The sequence below is a fragment of the Scyliorhinus torazame genome, chromosome 2, assembly GCF_047496885.1.
Source record: "Scyliorhinus torazame isolate Kashiwa2021f chromosome 2, sScyTor2.1, whole genome shotgun sequence".
Lineage (NCBI taxonomy): Eukaryota > Metazoa > Chordata > Chondrichthyes > Carcharhiniformes > Scyliorhinidae > Scyliorhinus > Scyliorhinus torazame.
In genome coordinates this window covers 340,962,069-340,986,127 of record NC_092708.1, presented here as the reverse complement: position 1 = coordinate 340,986,127, position 24,059 = coordinate 340,962,069, and the positions used below count along the sequence as shown (strand labels likewise).

General features: G+C 48.9%; 1 protein-coding gene across 7 annotated transcripts in view; it reads right to left on the bottom strand.

The window, feature by feature from the left end:
- Window positions 1-24,059, bottom strand: part of LOC140402859 (ena/VASP-like protein) — a 421,629-nt gene that overhangs the window by 317,541 nt on the left and 80,029 nt on the right. Inside the window, exons 1-2 of one of the 7 annotated variants that reach the window (XM_072490487.1) lie at window positions 8,628-8,653; window positions 8,460-8,511 (exon numbers count right to left, since the gene is read on the bottom strand). The exons of 3 other annotated variants lie outside the window; for them this stretch is intronic. In XM_072490487.1, the coding sequence (XP_072346588.1) occupies window positions 8,460-8,482 (23 nt within the window). In that variant the 5' untranslated portion in view covers window positions 8,483-8,511; window positions 8,628-8,653. Of the gene's footprint in view, window positions 1-8,459; window positions 8,518-8,627; window positions 8,654-24,059 lie in introns of those variants that run through there. 3 more of the 7 variants (XM_072490529.1, XM_072490493.1, XM_072490545.1) reach the window with 3 other exon arrangements.

The following is a 24,059-nucleotide window of genomic DNA, read 5'->3' as shown; positions in this document are numbered from 1 at the left end:
AAAAGAAAATCCTAAAATACAGGGTATCTTAATCCATGGCGATCCTAAAATGCATGAACTGTCATTAGTGTTAGTTACTTGCCATTTGCTACACTGACGATGAATTTGTATGCATGTCAAGCTTGGATCAGCTCAGAAATGGCCAGACTGCCATTGATTATACGATTGATTACTCAAATGCTTTGAATGTTTAATACAGGTAAAGGATTTAGATGCATGAAAAGGACTCACACTTCAAGGTATCTTTAAATAGCACACAAGCTGACATAATGAGTCAATATTTTTGTTTCCACTGGTGTAAGCTCAGTTTGAATATTTGAATATCCCTCACAGCAAACACCCTCTTCAACTGTCCTCACAGCACAGAGACATACCTTAAGACGTGGTACCAGTTAGGTTAACCTTTTCGGGCCCGCTTGGAGGACATTTACATCCTTGGTGACCATAATATTCCAGATGGGACTGTACAAGTGCCTTTGATCACCTCCAGCATCTGTACTCTATCCCTCAAGAGCTGGTTTCTTTTCTTTAATGTTGTGGCCCACTATGTTGATGGTTTCACTGAGCCATGCACCAGATCTCACTCCTGTGCTGTGATCTGTAAACTACTGCCATCTAATTTATAACACGATTCATATTTCCCTTCTCTAGACTCAATGCCTTACATTCTTCCATATTAAATAACATTTGCCGCCAAGAGTGGCAGCAGCTACTTCTGATGCCTTCCCCCTACTTCTCAACCTGATCTGACAATGATTGGTGCACGCATACTCTCAGGTTTCTCTGGTCTTGCACCCTTTTAAAATTGCATCCTTTGGTTTATATTGCCTCTCCTCATTCTTCCCATCATGGATCACTTCCCATTTATCTGCATTAAATTTGGCGGTTTCGAATTGATATTGCTAGTTTGGATTTAAAAACTCAAAATGAGGGGCAGCACGGTGGCGCAGTGGGTTAGCCCTGCAGCCTCACTGCGCCGAGGTCCCAGGTTCGATCCCGGCTCTGGGTCACTGCCTGTGTGGAGTTTGCACATTATCCCCGTGTTTGCGTGGGTTTCACCCCCACAACCCAAAGATGTGCAGGCTAGGTGGATTGGCCACACTAAATTGGAAAAAATGAATTGGGTACACTAAAAAAAAATTTTTTAAAACTCAAAATGGCAAAATTTAGATTGGCAGGGGAACTGGCCAAAGCAACTCAGAAATTAGGTTAATAAAATGTTCAAATGGACAGAGAAACAGCAAATAGAATTTAATGTCGACAAGAAAAACTGGACACATATTTCTTGACTGGTTTTGAAATGGTTAACAATGAAGTTGAAAGACATCCAACATTAAACATGTGCAACCGATGTGAATGCAGCAAATCAACAGAGCCAACAGGATAAGAAAAGGGTTGTATTTATTCAACCCCTTTTACCCCCACTGCAGTCCAAGTAGGGTGTTGGGGGTTTCCAGATGCGGCAGACCCATCAAACAGAATAGCAGGATCCCACACCAGATTCTACACTTAGAACTTCTTTAATTATGTACGTGAGTTCCTCTCCGGCTCGCCTGGGGGGCCTTCCAGCTGATTCGTCTGCCACTCTCAGCTGTCTGGTCCTCATGTCCCAGCACAATCATATCACTCTCTCCAGCCCACCTGTTATCATCAGATTTTTCTGGATGTCAACAACCCAGGGAAAAGGCCATCGGCCTCAAAAGGAAGTCTGTTCCTTGATTTAACACCCCCCACACCCCCCAACCCCATCACCTCCTGGTATGCTCTGTGTTATGGCCACGGTACAGAGGCACACAGAGCATCTACTTCTTTGACTAGTAAGATAATTTATTAACAAGGTTAACACGTGGAAAGGTAACTCACAAACTATACTACAAACGGTGACTAATAAATGAATTCAGTGAATTCCCCTGGAGCTACTTCTAATGCGACTCACCACCAACTGCCGAATCTCTCAAGTCACACGGTAGATCTCTATCGCCACCTGCTGGTCGGAGGTCATGCAAATAACTATATACATTGATAGATAACTATATACATTGATGTACACATGCATATCACCACACCTCCGAGGCGCCCACTCCCACTTGGAGCTCTACCCTTCCAGTTAACATGTGGTGTCCCTTTGTGACCCTCCTTTTCGAGCTCTTCATGCAGCCTTGTCAGGATCCAGTGTCTATCTCCTTGGTCTTCCCTCTGCCTTCCATTATTAGTCTTTTTCATCCACTCCTCCTTGCCCCCTGCCTGCCATCTCACTCTACCTCCCCCCTTGCACAACCCTTCTTCCACATTGTTCCACTTGTCTTCACAAGGTCACACACCCCTCCCCCCATGCTCCTTCCCTGGCTGAACATCAGACCTTGGTTGTGGTGGTAGCATAAGTCTCACATCACAGTCTTGTCCCGAGGAACATGGCTGTGTGGCACCAGGGATTAGGAGACCCTGTGCGCTTCCCCCCCCCCCCCCCCCCCCAATCCCAGGCACAGTGCTGATCTGGCTCAGTGACACAGGAGGGTCCATGGGCCCAGCAGCATGGTGCAGTCCATGAAGAACAGCTCGGCATGGAAATGGAGGCAGGAACCAGTTTGAGTGGTGAGCAGCGCAGTACTCTGCAGAAAGTTGTTGCACTCACCTCAAAGTGTCTGCTGAACGAAGGACCACCTTGTGCACGCCACTCAACCAGGTTTGACACCGATGTAATTTCCCGTTGGCGGGACCTAAGATTGCAAGGCCTGACTGCTCATCTGTTTTAATAAGCATTCATAAGATGCAAATGAGTGCAAATAGCATTTGCTCTACCTGCCAGCGGAAAAACAGACCCTCCATTATCCCATCATTGGGAGAATTGCAACGGGATTTTCCACCGGCAGGTTTCCGACTTATTGGCTTCCACCATATTCACCATGCCCACCCACCACAGAACCCACCGCGGGGCCAACTGGGAGAATTCCACCCAATGACTATTACGACAAAGGAAATGCAGCAGTAAATTTCCACAAAGAATGCATTGTTTACAGCAAGACCTTTTGTGAGATTCGGAGTGTTTATTTAAAAATAAAATAAAATTGGAAAAACTAGGCTGGAATCTATTTTGTCTGCATATCTTTGCACACCCAGCCCCCTCTACTCCCACCTCCCCATCAATGTAAGGGCATCAACAGGTAAGAAATTGAATGAGAGTCTTTGCTGAACCATATGACGCATGAACCTTTGGAGAGTGCGGCCTGGAGAAAATGAAACTGCCCCCAAGCGAAGCAAAGCATGAATGAATATGCATTTATTTGGTGCCCTTCACGACCTCAGGGTGTCCATTATCACAGACAATTTGAAGTGCAGTCATGGTTGTAATGTGGGAAAAATGGCAGCCAATAGGCACATCTGTTTTAATAGTGTTGGTTGAGAGATAAACATTGGCCAAGACACGGGAGAATGTCACATCCCCCTAAAAGACCTTGGTTTCACATCCCTCCTGGCAGTGCAGCAATCCCTTAGAATCACACTGAAGTAGCAACTTTTATGCTCAACTTTCAACCTTCTGACTTATAGCCCAGAGCAATATCAATAAGCCACACCTGTCACTGTACCACCCTGCCTTTCAGTCCATGCTATATTTGATTACAATAGACAGCTGCTGAATTAACAACAATGCTCTTGCTAATAATCACAGCACTTTTTGCTGTACCCGTTGTTGGGATGTGGGCATCACTGGCAGGACCTGGATGTGTTGCACATCCCCAAGTGCTCTTGATCAGGTGGTAAATCCCCCCAAAACTCATTTCAAGTTTATGTTGTCTTCTCCACTCATCTCCTCTGACAGCGTGAACCTTTTACGTTTCAAATGTGCTTCTTTTTAGTGGTTAGTGAGAGGCCATGCCAGTGATGGTGTTGCTGTTTATTTTTAATCGCATGGGGTAAATAATTCACAGTGTGATGTCTGAAACATGCGTGGTCTGTCATTCACTGTTGTTCAAACATAACTTGGGTTGTAACTGCGGGGCTCCACGAAGAGCACAGACTGAAGAAAAGGAATGCGTAATGTAATATTGGAATTTATCTCAGTACAAAAAAAAGTAGCAGCAGTGCCATATTTTAATAACTCATCCTCATCATTTTCACAGATTCTAAAACAAACTACAAATATTCTATAGATGCTGAACTGTGATATTTCTGATAACGGTTCACATTCACATCATACATACAGTGTCGTAGGACTAAAAATGTCTAGCTCAAGAACGGGCCGGGATTCTCTGGCGCCGCCGCTCCGACGGCGGTATCGGCAGCTGGAGCTGCCTGAAGCGCTCCAGTGCCATGCTGGCCCCCTGTGCGGCGCAGAACCGCTGCTCCTAGGGGCCTGTTGATGCCGTCGCAAAACACAACGCTGTTTGCGACGGCGTCAACACTTAGTCTCAGGATCAGAGAAACCCGCCCCATATTTCCAATCTCCAACAATTAGAAACATTTAAAAAATTAAAACATAGCCGCTCAATTTATCTGGACTTGGTGAAATACTTTATAGTATATGTGCCATATATTGATTCTTGCAGCTCACGTTAACCAATTCACCTCATGAACATCACTCCTCAAGGGGTCCCCAAGAGTCGTGGGCTTTGGGTGGGCTCAGACTGTGGGTGAGGAGTTGACCTTGGGACCCCCTTGGAATGGTGACCCCATGTCTGGTTTGCCCCTTCTAGCCCTGGGCAACCGGAACATCACCATTGGCATGGAGATCTCAGGCAGCCCTCTGCTCAATAGCATTCTCCTGTAGAATTTTTTAATCCTGATTTGGCCTTCTAAACCTGAACTGCTCTGCCTGACAGCTGATGAGCAGTCCAGTGAAGAATCTTTCCCTTTCCAACATCTGCTCCCTCAAACAAAAGCCTTTCAAACAGCAGCGGTTAGAAGTGGTAGAGGCTTCCTTGAAAGCCCTCGACACTTGAAAAGGCCTCCCTTGTCCCCTTTGAAATGCAAAACTTCCAATCAATTTCACAAAGAAATAATTTTCAGTAGCCTGTGTTTGCCAGTTTAATGGTTCAAACACAACTGCTTGGATTGTGGATTGTTTATTTATCTTTCCTTTCACTCTTGAACATATCTCAAGTACTCTGCTTTGACACTTACCACAATGCTTATAGACACTCTTGCTATGATTGACAGCTCCTCACCACACCAAAAGAGCTAAGTGCTTCCTGCTGTGAGCAAAGATCAAGTGAAACCAGGGCTGAAGGAGCAGACCAGACACACCCCCCCAACCCGGTGTGCGGAGGGGGGTGATCCCGGAGTCATTCCTCACCCACAGCCTGAACCCACCCAAACCCCAGCATCCTTGGGAGACACCCCCCTCCATTGGGAACAGCAGAGGAGCACATCATCAGTCCCCTAACCCCCTTGAACCCTCCCCCATGTGGGCTCCATGTGTCAGGTGTAGGTTTCAAAGCCAGGATGTAGGTGCCATGGTGCGAGTGGGCAGAGCACCATTGGCAACGCCCAGGGGGTGGGGACTGAAGGGGAGTGGCATATGGGGGGTGGGGGATCGGGTCACCCTCATGCAAGCGTGGTGTGGGGGGGGGAGTTGGTGACCCGTAATTGCCGTGGTGGGGGGAGAGGGTGCCTCTCCGGGTCAGCCAAGGAGAAATCGAGATTTTCTTTGTGGGGGGTGGATGGGACCTGCCAGCGGACCTTTGTGATTGGGCCGTCCACTCAAAATGGAGGTCCGATACCTTGATTCCAACGAGCCATTTACATAAATTTGCATGGTTAAGGAGTGAGACTCGCACCTGTGCGCTGCTCCCAACGGCAGCACAGACTTGACTCGATTCTCCGATAGCGGAAACACTTCGGCTCCTGAACAGAGAATCCCACCCGTAGTCATTTTTTGGGAGAGTCACCCCTGAGATCTTTTGAAGGTTTGAAATAAAAATAAAAATGTTTAATATAACTTGGAATTGCTGTAATTAAATGTGATATACTGTCCACTCGCCTTTTTTAAAATTAGTTTTTGTACCTATGCATTAGCTTTTAGTGATTGGCATGCATATTCTCTCTTAAGTCTGTGTCATAGCCTCTTGTTATAACCAAAGCGATCTGTTAACCTCATGTTACAACCCAAAAAAACTGTTAACCTCTAGATTCCACACACAACGTTCATTAATCAATTAAATATTTCATGCAATGAAGAAATAATAATTATTTAATATTAAACATGTAATTTTAAAATGTAGTATTAAAAAGCTAACTCCAATGATTATCCAGAAGCTGGTTTGTGTGGAGTGGCAGCACAGGAAAGCTCTCTGACTTTCCATGCAAGAGGGTAGAGCCTATGGTGCTTTCTAAGAAATCTTTTCACTCCACATTTCACCAAAATAAAACTTGCAACTGTTCTAAATGCTCTTGTAGCTATACTGTATAATCACATGTGTAGATGTTAGTTTTGATTGGATTATCTTTAAAGATGAAATTATCAAAGGGTATCTAACTTTAAAGACAATGGAAATGAAAGAGAGTCCCGTGTTGAGCCCGTTTAGTGGGTTATTTCCTGGTGCTGGCAGTGCCGAGAGCGACCCCGCTAGTAAACGGGACTCTGCTTCATTTCGGAGTCTCAGCGAGGAATGCCCCCGCCAAGGCTGCACTTAGTCCCATTTCCTGCACTAACAAGCTTCTCTCACCAGTGCCAACTTCAAGACCCTCAACTGCGGCCTCCGGACCCTCCCACAACGCCCAACTCACTCACCTATACGGGGATCATAGTACCCCCCCCCCCCCCCCACACTCCACCTTAAAGGCAAGGCATCCCCAGGCCCGATCCCCGGTGCATCACCTTGACACTGCCAGCCTGGCACCTTGGCAGTGCCACGTTGGCACCTTAGTGGCAATGCCATTGCTCAGGTGGCATCAACAGTACCAGGGTGCTACCCTGCCCAGAGGCCAACCACCGGGGGGCCCTCGACTGACTGGGAGACCCCCCCCCCCACTAAGTACCGTGCCACCTGATCCCCGTGTGTGAAGATGAGTGCTGAACGGCGCCCGGCTGGGGTCTGCTCGGTGAGGGGATTCAATCCCAGTGCACTGATTAGGTCTAGCGGAGATATGTTTCGGCACACTTGAATATTCAAATTTAAATCCCGCCCGTAATGTGAAAAATCATGATCGCGACATCTCGCGAGGCATGGCGAGTCGAGAGAATTACCGGGCACGATGCGGCCTTTAGATCGCGCCCACTGAATGCTGCAATAATTTAACCCTTTTGCGATTTTTAGATTTTACACATTGGCATATCAGAATTTATTGAGAGAATGCTAAAGATTTTATTCAAATTGTGCTGCATTGTTTAACATTATAGTATTAATAAAATGTGACCTATCTTGAAAGTTATTAATGAAGATTTGTTACAGAAAAGGTTTACATACAAATTGTGAAAACAACCCACTTGCTCTTTAAATATTCCACACTGATGAAATATAACAAATATCATATCAACATTTATATAAATATATGATGCCGTAAGGTCTTTGATATTTCCTATAAATAATGACACCAGGACAGAGAAGTTTTAATTTAATTTTTCCATTTAAGGGGCTATTTAGCGTGGCCAATCCACCTAACCTGCACATCTTTGTGTTGTGGGGGGTGAGATCCACGCAGCCACAGGGAGAATGTGCAAACTCCACACGGACAGTGACCCGGGGTCGGGATTGAACCCGGGTCCTCGGTGCCGTGAGGCAGCAGTGCTAACCACTGTGCCGCCATGCCACCCCAGAGAAGTATATTTAATAAGTACCGGTAAATGGAATGATTTGTTTAAACTGATTGGAAAGACTATTTTCCTAGAAGTTAAAAATGTCTTCTCTACGGGTTTCTACAAATCAAATATCAAGTCCTGGTGTTCATCTTCAGATGATTGTCTGAATTTGCTTTATTATAATTTGCAGTGCCAATTCGCAGCAGGTCCGTAACGCACAAAGAGTTGCTCGTGTAACATGATAATGTCGTCGTGTCAACATGTATTCTACAACTGACAACTCTACACAACTGTACTCAACACGATCTGGATTGAATTCAAACATACAGTATGTCGCAGCGGTGAGGCAAGAATCCATTTATCACTGCCCCCTCCCCCCCACTCTCTCAGCAGAGAGACCAGCTTTTCTCTAATTAATTAACTTTTCCCATTTTCTTGGCGCCGCCACATAAAAGCAAACATAATGAGAAACACACGAAAAGATAAAGATTCTTTTCTCCCAGATTTGAAATACTTATATGAACCTACTTGCTGCAATGAATCAGACATTCCACATGGAATCAATTCTAATCCATTACACCACCTGAGGTTTCAATTCAGCTCATCAACTTCAGATGTAAATGAAAAAAAAATCTGACATTCTGCTTGATTTGTGTAAAACATCAAAGACAGAACACTCAGCAGCCCAATAAAAAATAAAGCATTGACACAGCTGGATTCCTACCTGAATTCTTCAGTTAGATACATGGCCTAATATAAAGAGTAAGTAAATCCTTCTGAAGAAACACAAAAAAACCCAATCAGAATGAATACATGCCGACCATACTTAGAAGTGACCGAGCCATAAATATGGATTAAAAAGCATTTAAAAAAAATCAATATAACGCTTTACAGTACGGCAGACACGAGCATGCCTGAAGTCTTCCTGCCAGAATCCTGCACATTATGACCAGCCTGTGAGGCGTAAAGCTCTGAACCATGTGACCAGTCTAGCACGTTTCATTAATGTGACAGCTGTTCATTCACTGAAACCATCTTTAATAAATTCCTTCCGTGTTTATCATCCGTTTATGATGCACACATTTAAAATGGTAGCCATGAGAGGTTACACATTTGATTACCCTGAGCATTTGCTTTACCCATTTTACATGGTACATCAGAAGGCAGCTCTTTTTGCAGCATAATGCTGTATTAAAATGATAACCTACTCCTCAGGGAGAGTGCTGGGAAATAGATTCCGTGTGATGCCACAGCTGAAGAGGCGGGTGAGAGCAAATGGCGTCCTTCTCTGCTGTATTTTCTATGATGTTATGTTTGTGGATCTACAACCAAATCAGTGCTGGCATTTATAAAAAAAAAACTGTTGTTGTATTTGACCAGATTCAGAATTCTGTCCAGTGGACAATTAAGATTTGGAGAAAGTATTTGAAATGATCTTGAGGGCCCTAGTGAGGGAATATTTGTAAAATCATAACTTGTTAAAAAGAGACTCATTGTGGATTTAAGAAAAGAAGGTCCTATTTAAATAAGATTTACAGCAGCCACATTATTTTCATTTTGTCGTATTTAAATAAACTGTTGGTGCTTTACAATCACATGAACAACTTGGTTGACTAGTGAAATGCAATTGATATTATGCACTTCACATTCAGGACAATGACAATTTGTTAAAGAAGTGTGTTACATGAAATACAAGATCTCAGGTTTTAATTTTTAAAAACGCTGTTTTTAAAAGTAATTCTGCTCGTCTTTATTAACATTAATTATTGATATGCAGGAGGTCCTCAATTATTACAAATGTTATAATCATAGCATGGCTTTTACTCCAACTGAAAACACCTAGTTCCCCCCCCTGGTGTCTGGATGAACACATTGTAAATTATCACTTGGCTTTATTTTACTCCATTGAATCATAGAATTTACAATGCAGAAGGAGGCCATTCGGCCCATCTAGTCTGCACCTGCCCTTGGAAAGAGCACCCTACCCAAGCCCACATATCCACCCCATCCCCATAACCCAGCAACCCCACCCAACCTTTTTGGACACTAAGGGCAATTTAGCATGGCCAATCCACCTCCCCTGCACATCTTTGGACTGTGGGAGGCAACCGTAGCGCCCGGAGGAAACCCACGCACACACAGGGAGAACTTGCAGACTCCGCACAGACAGTAACCCAAGACGGGTATCAAAGCTGGGACCTTGGAGCTGTGAAGCAATTGTGCTAACCACTGTGCTACCGTGCCACCCATTAATTGATTGTGACATGGCATGCCTATCTCTAATTGCTCTAGAGAAGGTGGCAGCGTTTCTTCTTGAACTGCTGCAATCCAGCTCCCACAAAACTGTAAGGTAGAGAATTCTGGGGTTTTGACTAAATGACAAAAGGAACAGCAATAAACATCCAAGTCAGCTTAGTGTGTGACTTGTAGGTTATAGTGTTCCCAATGTTCCCAAGCAACTCTTGCTTTGGCCCTTCTAGGTGATCGAGCTACATGTTTGGGAGATGCTGCTAAAAGACTTGGCAACTTGATGCTGTGCAGTCTGTGGAGTGCACACACTGCAGCGATGGATGTATCCAAAGGGGCGGCACGGTAGCACAGTGGTTAGCACTGTTGATTCACAGCACCAGGGACCCGGGTTCTATTCCCAGCTTGGATCACTAGCTGTGCGGAATCTGCACAATCTCCTCGTGTCTGCGTGGGTTTCCTCCCACAGTCCAAAGACGTGCAGGTTAGGTGGATTGCTCACGCTAAATTGCCCCGTAGTGTCCAAACGTTAGGTGGGGTTGCTGTGTTATGGGTTAGGGTGGAGGTGTGGGCTTAGGTAGGGTGATCTTTCAGGGACCAGTGTAGACTCGATGGGCCGAATAACCTCCTTCTGCACTGTAAATTCTTTGGTTTATGATTCTATGATTGTTGGATAAAACATAATGGGCGGGATTCTCCGTTGCCCGACACCAAAATCGTGTTCGACAATCGGGCGGAGAATGGGCTCCGACGCCGAAATCGGGGCCAGCGCTGGTTTGACGCCAGTCAGCCATGCCCGCCCTCTCCGAAATGGCGTCATCGTGGCATGCCGCCACGTGCAGTTGCAATGCTGTTGGCGCCTCATTGGCCAGTCCACTTGCGATGCTCTGCCCCCGATGGACCGAGCTCCCGACGACGGGGGCGACGCGTGGTCACAGGGTGTCCAGCGCCGCCACACTCGGCAGGGATCTGTGACGCTAGCCGGGGGGAGGGGGCTTCTGCAAGGGCTGGGGGGACTGGTGGAGGGGTGCCCAGGGGAGGGCTATGGGGTGGTGGGTGGCAGGTTGGGTCCGCGCACCGCCGGTGCCATGTTGTACGGCACGACCGCTGTAGGTCATCAATTGTGCGCATGCGCAGCCTGGGACCCGGCCATTCTCCAGCCGTTTTCAGCGCGAGAGGTTTGGTCGGCCCAGGTGCTAGCCCCTCACCAGAACCAGAAAGGTTCAGAGGTTCATGCCGATTATTTTCACGTAAACCTTCCGCGGATTCTCTGTTCGAGCCGACACTTAGCCGCAGAAACGGAGAATCCAGCCCAAGAAATAGGAACTGGAGTCGTCCATTTGGCCCTTCGAGCCTGCTCTGCCATTCAACAACGTCATGGCAAATCTATTTTAACTCCACCTTCCTGCAACATCCCCATATCCCTTAATTTCCAAAGATCTTTTGAATTCACAAACATACAAATTAGGAGGAGTAGGCCACTCGGATCCTTGAGTCTGTTTCGCCATTCAATAAGATCATGGCTAATCTGATATTAACCTGAACCCCATATTCTTATATATCTTGATAATCTTTTATCCCTTGTTTTCTTTTTATTATAAATTTAGAGTACCCAATTAATTTTTTCCAATTAAGGAGCTTGTCAATGCAAGAAATTAAGGAACAGAGTCTCGATTAATAGCGGGGTGTTTCCTGGCATGTTTCAACGGGACTCTGTTTTTTTCCCGTTAAATCGCACCCATCCTCTCTGCCGTGATACGGTTATGTTGTAATTCACCAACCGACCATGAGGAGTCTCACTAGTATATAAGTGAATGTTTATGTCAGCTGACCTCAGGCTGGCTGGAGGAAGTTGAAGAGAGCGGTTGCTTGACATGATTTTACTGTTTTTCATCCGTTATCTTGTATATAGTTTACCCACAGTTAATGTTAATACATCATTTATAGCTTTACCTACAAGTGTTCTTGTAATAAATCAGGCAATCCGACAGGAACATTACACCCTCCACATCCACATTGTCAATACCTCTCAGAATCTTATTAAGGCTTAGATCAAGTTGCTTCTTACTGTTCTGAACTCTAGTGGATACAAAGATAACCTCTCCAGCTTTTCCTCATAAGACAACCCGCTCATTCAGGTATTAGTCCAGTAAACTTTCTCTGAACTGCTTCTAACACATTTACCTCTTTGCTTAGATAAGGTGATCAATGCTGTGCACAGCACTCCAGATGTGGTCTCACCAATGCCCTGCACAACTGAAGCATAACCTGTCTAGTTTTGTAATAAGTTCATCCTCACAATAAATGTTCACATTCTATTAACTTACCTATTAATAGGCTGGACCTGTACATCAGCCTTTTGTGATTCATGCACTAGGACACCCAGATCCCTCTGCATCTCCGAGCTCTGCAATCTTTCACCATTTAGATAATAAATTTATTTTTTATTCTTCCTGCCGGAATGGACAATTTCACATTTGCCAACATTATACTCCATCTGCCAGATTTTTGCCCACTCACTTAACCTATCCATGTCCCTTTGTAGCCTCCTCATATCCTCTTCACAATTTACTTCCCTACCTATCTTTACGTCTTCAGCAAATTTAGCAACCAGACCTGCGGTCCCTTCATCCAAGTTAAAACATTGAGGCCGTAGCACTGTTCCCTGTGGCACACCATCCTGCCAACCAGAAATAGACCCATTCACGCCAACTCTTTTCCTGTTAGTCAGCCAATCTTCAATCCAGGCCAATATGATACCCCCTACACCATGAACCTTTATTTTCTGCAATAACCTTTGACCTGGCATCATATCAAACGCCTTCTGGAAATCCAAGTATATCCAGAGCACATGTGACTCCTTCACATAACTCCAATAAATCAGTTAAACACGATTTCCCTTTCATAAAAGAATGTTTATTGTGCCCGATTGCCTTGAAATTTTCACATCTTTAATGTTCATTTCTAACATATCCCTATGACAGATGTTAGGATAACTGGCCTATAGTTTCCTGCTTTCTGTCTCCAACCCTTTTGAATAAAGAAGTTACATTTGCTATCTTCTAATCTAATGGAACCTTCCCCAAATCTAGGGAACTTTGGTTCGCGCCCAGAAAGGGCACAAACCTGATTTACATGGAGTTAAATGTAGTTAAATATCATTATACAGCTCAATGCTGTTTCTTCCGGCAGCGTTTGATGTGTTCCCCCCATCCCACCAGTGAGATTTCACACGGACGGGAATTACTACAGGTTTTGTCATGTTGACCACACTAGGGGGAAGGTTGGGAGATGATTATAGCCCCTGGGTAGTGAGGGACATGGCAGGGCAATGCCCTGGCACCCTGGCAGTACCAGGGATGGGCACTCTTTGGAGCTCCATGGGGGTGCTCCATGGGGGTGTTCCCTTATATGTAGGGGGGGGGGGGGTTGTCGCAATGCTGGCAGAGAAGGGAGGGCAGGCTCGGGTGACCTTGATGGTTTGTCTGGGGAGGGGAGGGGGGTTGGGGTTGATCCTCTGCGGGCGATGATTGATGGTGTTCCCACAATCATGCCCATCCTCAATGATAGAGGAGCCCAGCACATCTGTGCAAAAGACAAGGCTTAAGCATTCGCAACAAACTTCAGCCAGAACTACCGAGTTGATGATCTGTCTCTGTCTCCTCCGGGGGTCCCCAGCACCACAGATGTCAGCCTTCAGCCAATACGATTCAGTCCACGTGATATCAAGAAACAGCTAAAGGCACTAGATACTTCAACGGCTATGGGCCCTGACAATATTCCGGCAAGATTATCAAAGACTTGTGCTCCTGAACTGGTCACACCCCTAGCCAAGCTGTTGCAGTACAGCTACAACGCTGGCACCTACATAACAATGTGGAAAATTGCCAGGTGTGTCCCGTACACAAAAAACAGGACAAATCCAACCCAGCCAATTATCGTGTTCGAGCTGGGGGCGGGGTTAGAGAGGTCGGGGATCGTTTCGGGGGCCCTGACGATTGGGGCGCCATTTAAAAATCTCTCGCTACAGTGGGGAGGTCCGGCGCGTGGAGCTCCCCACTATTCCAAACGGGGCTATGTGCGACCTTGGCTCATTCCCCATTCAGGCTCATTAGACAATGTGAGTCGCGTTGAATAGCCGTGTGCCGAGAAACACGCAGCTAAACGTGCTCACTAGTGACTTTGTTCCCTTTTCGAGAATCTTGCCCATTGTGTCTTGGGGACCTCCTGCAGCAATGACCAGGGACTGCAGCAACTCTGTTACAATTTCCAGTATTTACCCCGAGACTGTAGTTCTTTTACTGGAATAGGGCTTTTTTTTAAACTGCACTCATTTGTATGGCATTAATCCCACTGATTAGTTGGGACATGTTCCCAATAAATCACAAAACAGTACTTCCATTAAACTTGCAACAGTAACAATCTGCTTTCTGCATTCTCCATCCTGTTGCTCATCTGAAAATAAATTGCCAACTTAAGGCCAATTTTAAAAAAGCAAAATGCAACACAGCCTCAGTCTGCCACAACTTCCTGTATTATATATACACACCACGACTCCAGACTGAGTCAGAATCTTGAAAAATACACCCAAATGACAGTCAGCTCAGATTATTGATTCTCTTTATTTTAAGTGTGCACTTGAGGTAATTATATCAACTTCAGGTTGCAAATTCAGCCATGAGTATATTCATTGGCAAACACACTTTCAGTGAAGAATGGAAAAAGTCATGCTATTGATTAAAATATGCCAACTGTATTTCATATCTAATAGTATTATGGGGGCGATTCTCCGATATGGAGGCCAAGTGTTCGCGCCGTCGTGAACGCAGTTGCGTTTCACGACGGCGGAAACGGTGCCCGGACACAACCTATTCTGGCCTCCACAGGGGGCCAGCACGGCGCTGGAGCGGTTCACGCCGCTACAGCGTCCTTACGCGGTGCCAAATGGGCACCACGCCAACCCGCGCATGTGCAGTTGGGGCAGCCCAATCCTGCGCATGCGCAGTTGGGCCACGCCATCCTGCGCATGCACAGGGAACGTCTTACGCACGCCGGCCCCTCACCAACATGGAGCTGGTGTTCTGGGGCCACGCGCGGAAGGAGGTAGGCCTGGGAGGAGGGGGGGGGGGGGGGTGGGGGGCGGCCCGCCGATCGGTAGGCCCCGATCACGGGCCAGACCCCATTGGAGGCCATCCCGGTGAAGGAGCCCCCCTCTGCCCCCCACAGGCCGCCCCCCCAGCGTTCCCGCAGAGCTACCGCCGGCAGTGACCAGGGGTGGACGGCGTCGGCGGGAACCTTTCATGTCGTAGCGGCCGCTCGGCCCATCCGGCCGGAGAATCGCCGCTCGCCGGTTCTCCGAGCGGCCCGGTGCGAATCGCGCGCCGCTGGTTTCGGGGGGTGGGAGAATCGCGTGCGGGGGTTGGGGCGGCGTGGCGCGATTCGCGCGGCGCCCAGGCGATTCTCCCACCTGGCGTGGGGTGAGAGAATAGCGCCCATCATGTTTTAATGGAACAGAAGCAACTTTGTGCCATAATGTGATTCACCCTTTTTTCCCCACATGCATTGGGAAATATTCATAGTATTATTTCAATATAATGCATATTTTAATACATATATTTGAGTGAAGCAGTCTGGAAGTTGTGGTCTATTGTATGAATGTTGGGAGGTAGTCATATTTCTGAGGCACAGTCACATTGGGCATCAGCAGTGACAGAATATCATGCAGGGCTATCATACCTTAATAACATTCTAAAGCCTCAGGATTATTTTGATAACATGCAAAAACAACCTGTAGAAATTGATGAAATGGCTTCAACCAGAGAGCGCCTTGTGATTTTTCTTTTAAACTTAAACGGCACTATGTAAATGCATGCTTTAATTACTGTACTTTCTGCATTATTTATCTTTATATTTATAAAATACACCTACATCTGCACAGAAATCTGTATTTACTATTGAGGTATAATTAAGCTTCGGAAACTAATCATAGTCTCATTAGTAACAACACGTGAGTACTGCTGGATACGAGACGATTGAAACCATAATACAGATCCACTGCAATCCCTCTGTGGACATAATTTAGACATTCTAATCTGCAGCTTTTCCCAGTCATTCAGCCGTTTATTTTGGTACCTTGGAATGGCCATATGTTGAGCAACAAGGCACGTTTTGCACACATGTCACTGTCAATGTCAACTATTCAGTCTTCAGGAATAATGCATCCAAATGTAGAAAGAAAACAGAAACTTGCTTCAGAAGAGTCAATTTCAATGGCTAAAACAGTTTAGAGGATGAATCGTGAAGAATTATTCAGTTAAGGATGAATGGACTACGTTTGGATCAAAGACTAATAAGCTTACAAGAAGTGAGTTTACACTCCAAGGACAATTAAGCACAGACTTAAACAAATGTGAGCAATCCCTCTACCCGCCACAAAATGAGTAATCAAGCAAAGTAACAGAGATCTCGGGCGGGATTCTCCGACCCCCCGCCAGGCCGAAGAATCGCCGGGGGCGGCGTGAATCCCGCCCCATTGCCCCGACTCCGGCTGCCGGATTCTCCGGTGCCGGTTTTTCAGTGGGGGCGGGAATCGCGTCTCACCGGTCGGGGGCCGTTCGCAGCGGCCCCCCTGCGATTCTTCGCCCCGCGATGGGCCGAGTGGCCAATGAAACCAGGTCCGTACTGGCGGGACCTGGCTCTGCGGGCGGCCTGCGGAGTTCTCGGGGGGGGGTGGGTGCAGGGGGATCTGGTCCCGGGGGAGCCCCTACGGTGGCCTAGCCAATGATCGGGGCCCACCGATCCGCGGGCGCGCCTGTGCCGTGGGGGCGCTCTTTCCCTCCACGCCGGCCGCTGTAACGGTCCACCATGGCCGGCGTGGAGAAACCCCCCCCCCCCCCGCGCATGCGCTGGGATGACGCCAGTACACGTTGGCGCTCCCACACATGCACCAACTCGCTCCGGCTGGCGGAGGCCCCTGAGCGCCGGTTGGCGCAGCGCCAAGCCCTTCGGCGCCAGCTGGCATGGCGCCAACCCCGCCGGCGCCGTTCAAGCCACTGAAGGTGTGGAGGATTCCGCACCTTCCAGGCGACCCGATGCCGGAGTGGTTCACGCCACTCCTCGACGCCGGTACGGCCTGACCCACCGGTTAGGGGAGAACCCCGCCCCTGATTTTAGAGAAAAATATGCTCGATATTTTATAAATGTTATTTCCTCAAAAAAACTATACAAAGCTAAAACAACTTGATTTTAATTCATCATCTACTCTCTCTCCTTTGGCATTTTCCTACATTACGGGGGAGAGGGTCACCACAATGCTGCTTGATCATCTTCTCCATCTCGATTCGTATCGACCATCATTTTTGGTTTTGGTGGCTGGTTTTACAGTCAGATACCTTTGCTGCCGTTAACCCTCCCCATTTATTTGGGCTGGGATACACGATAACTCAACTTCACTCGTGGCTGGTTCTTCTGTGGCCAGTACTGAAGTGGGACGCGGACCATATCCATCTTGGCTCAGAGGCAGGACTGCTACCACTTGAGTCACAAAGTAAAGTCCTAATTAATTATATAATCCTCTTGATCTACATTTTAATACAATAATTAACCTGGTCAATAACACCTTGAAATATCTTTCTGACTTCACTCCACATTCTGTTATTAATTTTGAGGATCATGTTCAAATATCAATGTTCTGTCACCAGGCAATCTCCCCTCTTCCATCCCCCACGCACTCTGACCTTCATATCCCCCCTGCTCTAGTTCAGTGTATAGGTTCAAGGAATGGTACCAAGTCATCCTGGACACAGCCTTCTACACAGTGACAAAAATGTCCTGTTCAGTAAAGTTTATCATTCTGCTTTTTATGTCAACTTCTGATAAGCCCCATTCATGTCATTCCTGCTCAGCGAGGTCAAATGTTTACTTCATTCAGGTGTACAGCTATGATAGTTGCAATTTTGCAGATTGGATGGTTTAATTTCAGTGCTACATTAAAATGCTATATATTGGATTTTACGATGTTTCTGTGTGGTAATATATCAGGGCACTCACTGCTGTATAATTGTCTGAAGTGCCTTTAACTCCTTAAATCAGTAGATTGGTCCCACAACTTGATGGGGCATATGCTTACCATACTTGAGTATCTCATTTCAGTACTTATTTTGGATTGGAATCAATTTGCTAAAAGCTCACTTCATGAGCGTCTGTGTAATTTATCTGAAATGCCCACAGACTGCTGAAAACACTATAATAAGAAAGACTGCTTCTTTTATCCCAAGATGCACGAGTTTCATGAAAGGAAGAATGGATTTTCACTTCTGAGCAGTGTGCTAAAGGACAATACTGCTTTCGGAATTGGGGATAATGATATTTGTCTTGGATTTAATTCAAGAATATAATGCAATGCCTTATCATCCTTATGACAAGTCTGCAGTCCTATTTCACAGTTAATGAAAAGTATTACTGATAAAGCTAACTTGGTGACACAACTACATATGTACCTGACAACTTGAAAACACCTTAGAGAATAGTGAAATGGGACTCAAAAGTTCAAAACTTTCGAATGAATTCCCAGAAGCAGTGAGAAGCAATTCCAACATTGTGGAGACGGAGTTAAAAAAGCCTCCAAAAGGTTCTCGATCACAGTCTTTGCAGCTCATGTCCACACTCTTCAATCTCAGAAAGTGCTCCCTTTTGACCCTGCCAACAGCTACATTTTACGTCTCTCATGTTGTATTGCTCCAAATGCATTGTGAGTGTAAAACCAGGTGGTATGAGGTTGCAAGACAATCAGCTTATTTGAGAGTTAACAGACGGATTGTCAAGAGTCAAATGACGTTAGTCCCTTTTGAGCTAGAAATGACTTCCCGGGTGATTCTCGGTGGTCGACCTGGCGAGACCGCGGCCCATATCGATCGGCAATCAGTGCCGCAAATGAGCCCCCATGGGCTTCACGGCAGAAATTGCTGTCCTGCCAACTGATTCGCCTGCACCACACCCAGCTGTTTCCCGCTAACAACAGGGAGCAGCTTATAAACCGCTTCCTCCAAACACACTCCAGTCAGCACACAGCCATGCCACCACGTAGCTCTGCTCCATGCTTCGGGGATGCAGACCGGGCCAGGCTGCTAGACGCCGTGCAGGCGAGACGGGACACCTCGTTTCCCCAAGGGGTTCGGAGGACCAGCCACAGAGCCGCCAATGTTGCCTGGGAGGCAGTGGCAGTCAGTTCGGGCAACATGGCCAGGAGGACCTAAGTTTAGTGCAGGGTGAAGACCAATGACCACAAACGGCCACAAGGGTAAGTTGATACCGTCCCCCTGGTATTGGTCCTGCCCGACACACTCCTGACCTACTCCCACCACCCACCTGCCCCCCCCCCCCCCGCACAAGTTGGCGGCCGGAACCTCACACCACCCTTACCTCACACACTCCCAACATAATGCCACACTGTGCCGCAGCACACACTGGCACCCACTAGCACAAGCCAGCCATGCACAGCAGCAGCGCCCACACGTCAACTGCCATAGACCCCCATCATGCACCAAGCATGCGGCTCACGATGCCCTCTCTTTGTGTCTGCAAGAGAAGTTAGCACATAACAGGCAGGAAAGCGCCCAGATGGGTGGCGGAATGTCGGACATCAGGGGCGTCATTCTCCGACCCCCCGCCGGGTCGGAGAATGGCCGTTGGCCGCCGTGAATCCCGCCCCCGCCCCCGCCGAAGTCTCCGCTCCCGGAGATTGGGCGGGGGCGGGAATCGGGCCGCGCCGGTTGGCGGGACCCCCCGCTGGATTCTCCGGCCCGGATGGGCCGAAGTCCCGTCCAGGAATTGCCTGTCCCACCGACGTAAATCAAACCTGGTATTTACCAGCGGGACCAGGCGGCGTGGGCGGGCTCCGGGGTCCTGGAGGGGGGCGCGGGGCGATCTGACCCCGGGGGGTGCCCCCACGGTGGCCTGGCCCGCGATCGGGGCCCACCGATCCGCGGGCGGGCCTGTGCCGTGGGGGCACTCTTTCCCTTCCGCCTCCGCTACGGCCTCCACCATGGCGGAGGCAGAAGATACTCTCCCCACTGCGCATGCGCGGGAAACTGACAGCGGCCGCTGACGCTCCCGCGCATGCGCTGGGAAACTGACAGCGGCCGCTGACGCTCCCGCGCATGCGCCGCATTTCCGCGCCAGCTGGCGGGGAAACAAACACCATTTCCGCCAGCTGGCGGGGCGGAAATCCCTCCGGCGTCGGCCTAGCCCCAACATTGAGGGGCTAGGCCGCCAAAGATGCGGAGCCTTCCGCACCTTTGGGCCGGCGCGATGCCCGTCTGATTGGCGCCAGCTTTGGCGCCAGTCGGCGGACATCCCGCCGTTGGGGGAGAATTTCGCCCCAGAGTCCTCACCCTCTATGGAGGAAAGGGCCCTGGAGATCACGGAGTTGACCGAGGATAGAGCAATCACCAACAGCGTGGTTGGTCTGCGCCATGGAGGCGAGGATCCACTGCCCCTTCACCCAGATGAACTGTCTCAAGTGAGCTGTTCCTGCCTGACAAAATTATCCTTCCCTCTCACTGACGACATGACCATTCTCTCGCAGGATCTCCATCTGATGGGGCCGGGCAATCTGCGGTCACACCCTCCCTGTCTTCCAAGAGAACACCTGGGAGGAGAGCTCAGAGGATGCCAATATCGATGTGTCACAGCTGTCATCCCCACCCCCCGAGAGCGCAGAGACACACACCTCGGTGGGCGACAATAGTGGACAGGCTTATGGGCACAATCTGGTGAGCAGCACACAGTTGCTGATACACACCAGGTGGAGGCTGGAACATTCAATAGAGTCAGCAGTCGGAGGTCTGCTGGATCCCAGGATTCAGCTGGGTCCCGGTCAAATGCCGAGCCTCTGGAGGAGGTTATCCCACAACCGATGCAGATGCAAGACATGGCCATGAGATTCAGGAGAGGATTTCAGCAACACTCCAGCAAGTGCACAGTCGATTGGAGGAATCCCAACGACTACAGGCACAAGGGATGGCGCCGGCAATGTCTGGCACCGAGGCCCACACTGCTTGTTTGGCGATCACAGTCGAAAGCCTGGAGCACAAGGTCAGCGCCATAAGTGGTGGTGTCCAAGGCGTGACTCAGTCAGTGACGGCCATGGCTGAGGGCCTCAACAGCATGTTCCAGTCGCTGGGGGACCGTGTCCCTGATGCAGGTGAACATTGCCGAGGTACTGCAAAACAAGTCCCAGTTACTGAGGAGCATCGCCTGGAGCATCGACACCATGGTGCAGACAATGGGGAACCACCAGGGCCGGCAGGGCCGGGTGACGCAGGGGCCTCTGGTGCACACTCCAGATGCCACTCTGTCCCATGGAGTCCACCAGGGCTCCACAGGCATCATTAGGGAGGAGGGAGTGCCGGATGTCGACCCGGAGCCTTCCACTAGGGAGACAACGGCGGTCTCCAGTTTTTCCGACTGCCCCCTCCTTACCCCAGCACATCTCAAGGTCAGCAGGCAGAACAGGGTGGCATGGCAACGCTAGTGTAACCCGTGAGGTGACCGGGGCCCTCCGGCCCCAGGCCCTCCAGAGGACACTCGCCAGGGGCATCCACGGGGCACGAAACGCAGCAGGCTGCCTCCTCCTCCGATGTGTACCCTGGGGACACACCTAGATGTAGCGGCACAGCACGGAAGCTTAAGAAAATTGAGATTCTGAGTGTGCACTCGGGAGGTGGGGGGGGGGGGGGGGGGCACCATTGGTAGCTAGGGACAGTTAGGATTTTGAATTTTCACACCTATTACACGTGGAGCCTCTGTCACATTATTCCGCATGGCGGGCTGGCCTGCACTCCACCGCCTATTGCCCTTTGCTCCTCCTCACCCCCTGCCCCCTGGGCACAGTGGCGCTAGATTAGGAGCCTCCGATGCATACCATGTGCAGGTGACAGGTGTGCCCGCGTTATCAGCAAAAAGGCAGGACTCAGACTACGGCATAGACCGAGGAGCACCAGAGCTTACTTCACACTGGGTCATCGTTACTCTCCTGCATTATATAATGACCCGCTGACAATGCCAACACAGGCCTATCACACTGGAGTCATGTTACACAGACCCTGGGAGGGTACAAATGTGTGGCAGAGCGGGGGTGATCGGGGGGGGGGGGGGGGGGGGGGGGGGGGGGGACGAAGCCCTGTCTATGAGAAGCGGATAAGAATGAGGGCCTCCCTGGCAATCAGGGCCTGCCGGACCCTTACGTCGCATGTCCCCCTTCCCCGGCTGCTCCTGCGGGTCCTCCCTGGGCTCGTCCTCCTCCTCAGATGAGGCCGCATGTCCCTCCTCCTCCAGCACGTCGCCCTGCTGCTGTGTCACACTGGTGGACACAGCAGACTATCACAATGCAGGAGACCTCTGTTGGGTGTACTGCTGGGCTCCACCAGAGCAGTGCAGGCATCGGCACCACATTGAACCGTCCGATGCACCGCTTAATGACAGCACGGTTGGCAACATGGGCCTTGTTAGATCACGTCTCAAAGTCAGTCTCCAGCCTCCGTACTGGTGTCATCAGCCAGGATCTAAGCAGGGACACCTTATCCCCCAACGCGTCATCCTAGGGTGGTTCTCGAAGATTTCCAAGTGTCCCAGGGTGTAGTTGTCGCACACACTCCCTGGGAAGCCTGTACACATGTGCATCCTTCAGGAGTGGGGGTCGGACATGAGTTGAACATTCAGGGAGTGGAACCCTTCCAGTGAATGAAGGGTACTCCCTGATGCCCCGTTGCATGCAAGACGACATGCGTGCCATCTATTACCCCCTGGACCTGGGGCATCCCAGCGATGGTGGGAGAATCCTGTTGCCCGGACATCTTGAGGAGCTTAGTCCAGCTTGAAGTCAGCTGCCCAGGGCAACTGTGGCCTCACAGCTCCATTTGTGAGCTGTAGGTTGTGAGTTGACACATAAGTTCCTGCTCAAGCCCTGGAATGAACCGATGGCATAAAAGTTCAGGGCTGTGGTGACCTTCATGGCCAGCAGGAGCGGGTATCCTCCTCCTCCACAGGGTTCCAAGTCTGAGAGGACATGGCACAGGTGCCGCAGCATCTCCTTGTTGAGGCGGAGCGCCCTGCGTCACATGCTGCCCGGCATCTCCTCGAATGACCAACAATGCCTGTACACCTTGGGCCATTACTGGCCTCCCCCTCTGGGTCTCTCCCTGGCCTGATGGGTGGCTGGGTCTGCTGGATGTGCAGTGGGCCCCTGTACGAGAGTGTCACCTCCAGCCTGCGGGGTCGCTGCTACTGCCTTCGCCGGCGTCAGGTCACCTGGGCCACCATCAGCACCGTGAGGGCTGCCGCTGCGGTGTCACCCAACACCATCCATATCATTATATATCCCACAATGGGTGGGATTTACATCGCAACAACGATCTCGCGAGGCGTTGTGAGCCAGGTAGATCCTTGGAGCAGGGTCTCCCGGCTTTTAGCGGTCACGCTGCGCCATGGCGAGCTGCTTTTCGGGTGCAGCGGGGCCATTGGATGCCGCCCATATTGTAGGTTTGCGTCTCAGTTATTTTTGTACAGCGGAGTAGGGATTGAGTAATTAGGGGAGTGAATGCACAAAAATCACAACCTCCCCCACCCCACAACTCTAGGTCAAAGGATAAATTAATGAAAATTAAAATCAGAAGTTTCACATGCGAGAGATTGAGGGATAAAAGTAGGCAAACTTGCATTACTCTTGTTCCTTCATTTCCACAGTCAAACAAACGGTCCTGAAGTGTACCATAAATAACATTGAGATAAGCTTGAAGCACAAAAACTACAAACATTTTTCATCTTGAGCTGTCGCTAGGAGTGTATTGCTTACTAAGGGCTTACAGATTAATCCACATAGCTGCTTATTCCATTTGGTTGTCATAGCTCGAGAAGAATGAATATTTACTTTGGTGGGCAGGTCTTCATCAACTACAGTGGAAAAGAAAGCAATACATTCCAGTCCCTATTTGCCTATCATGGCGCTCAGTAATGGATTTATTTAAAAGTTTGGTTGCCAAGAGGAGCAAATAACTACCTTGAGCATTAATTTGTTTCA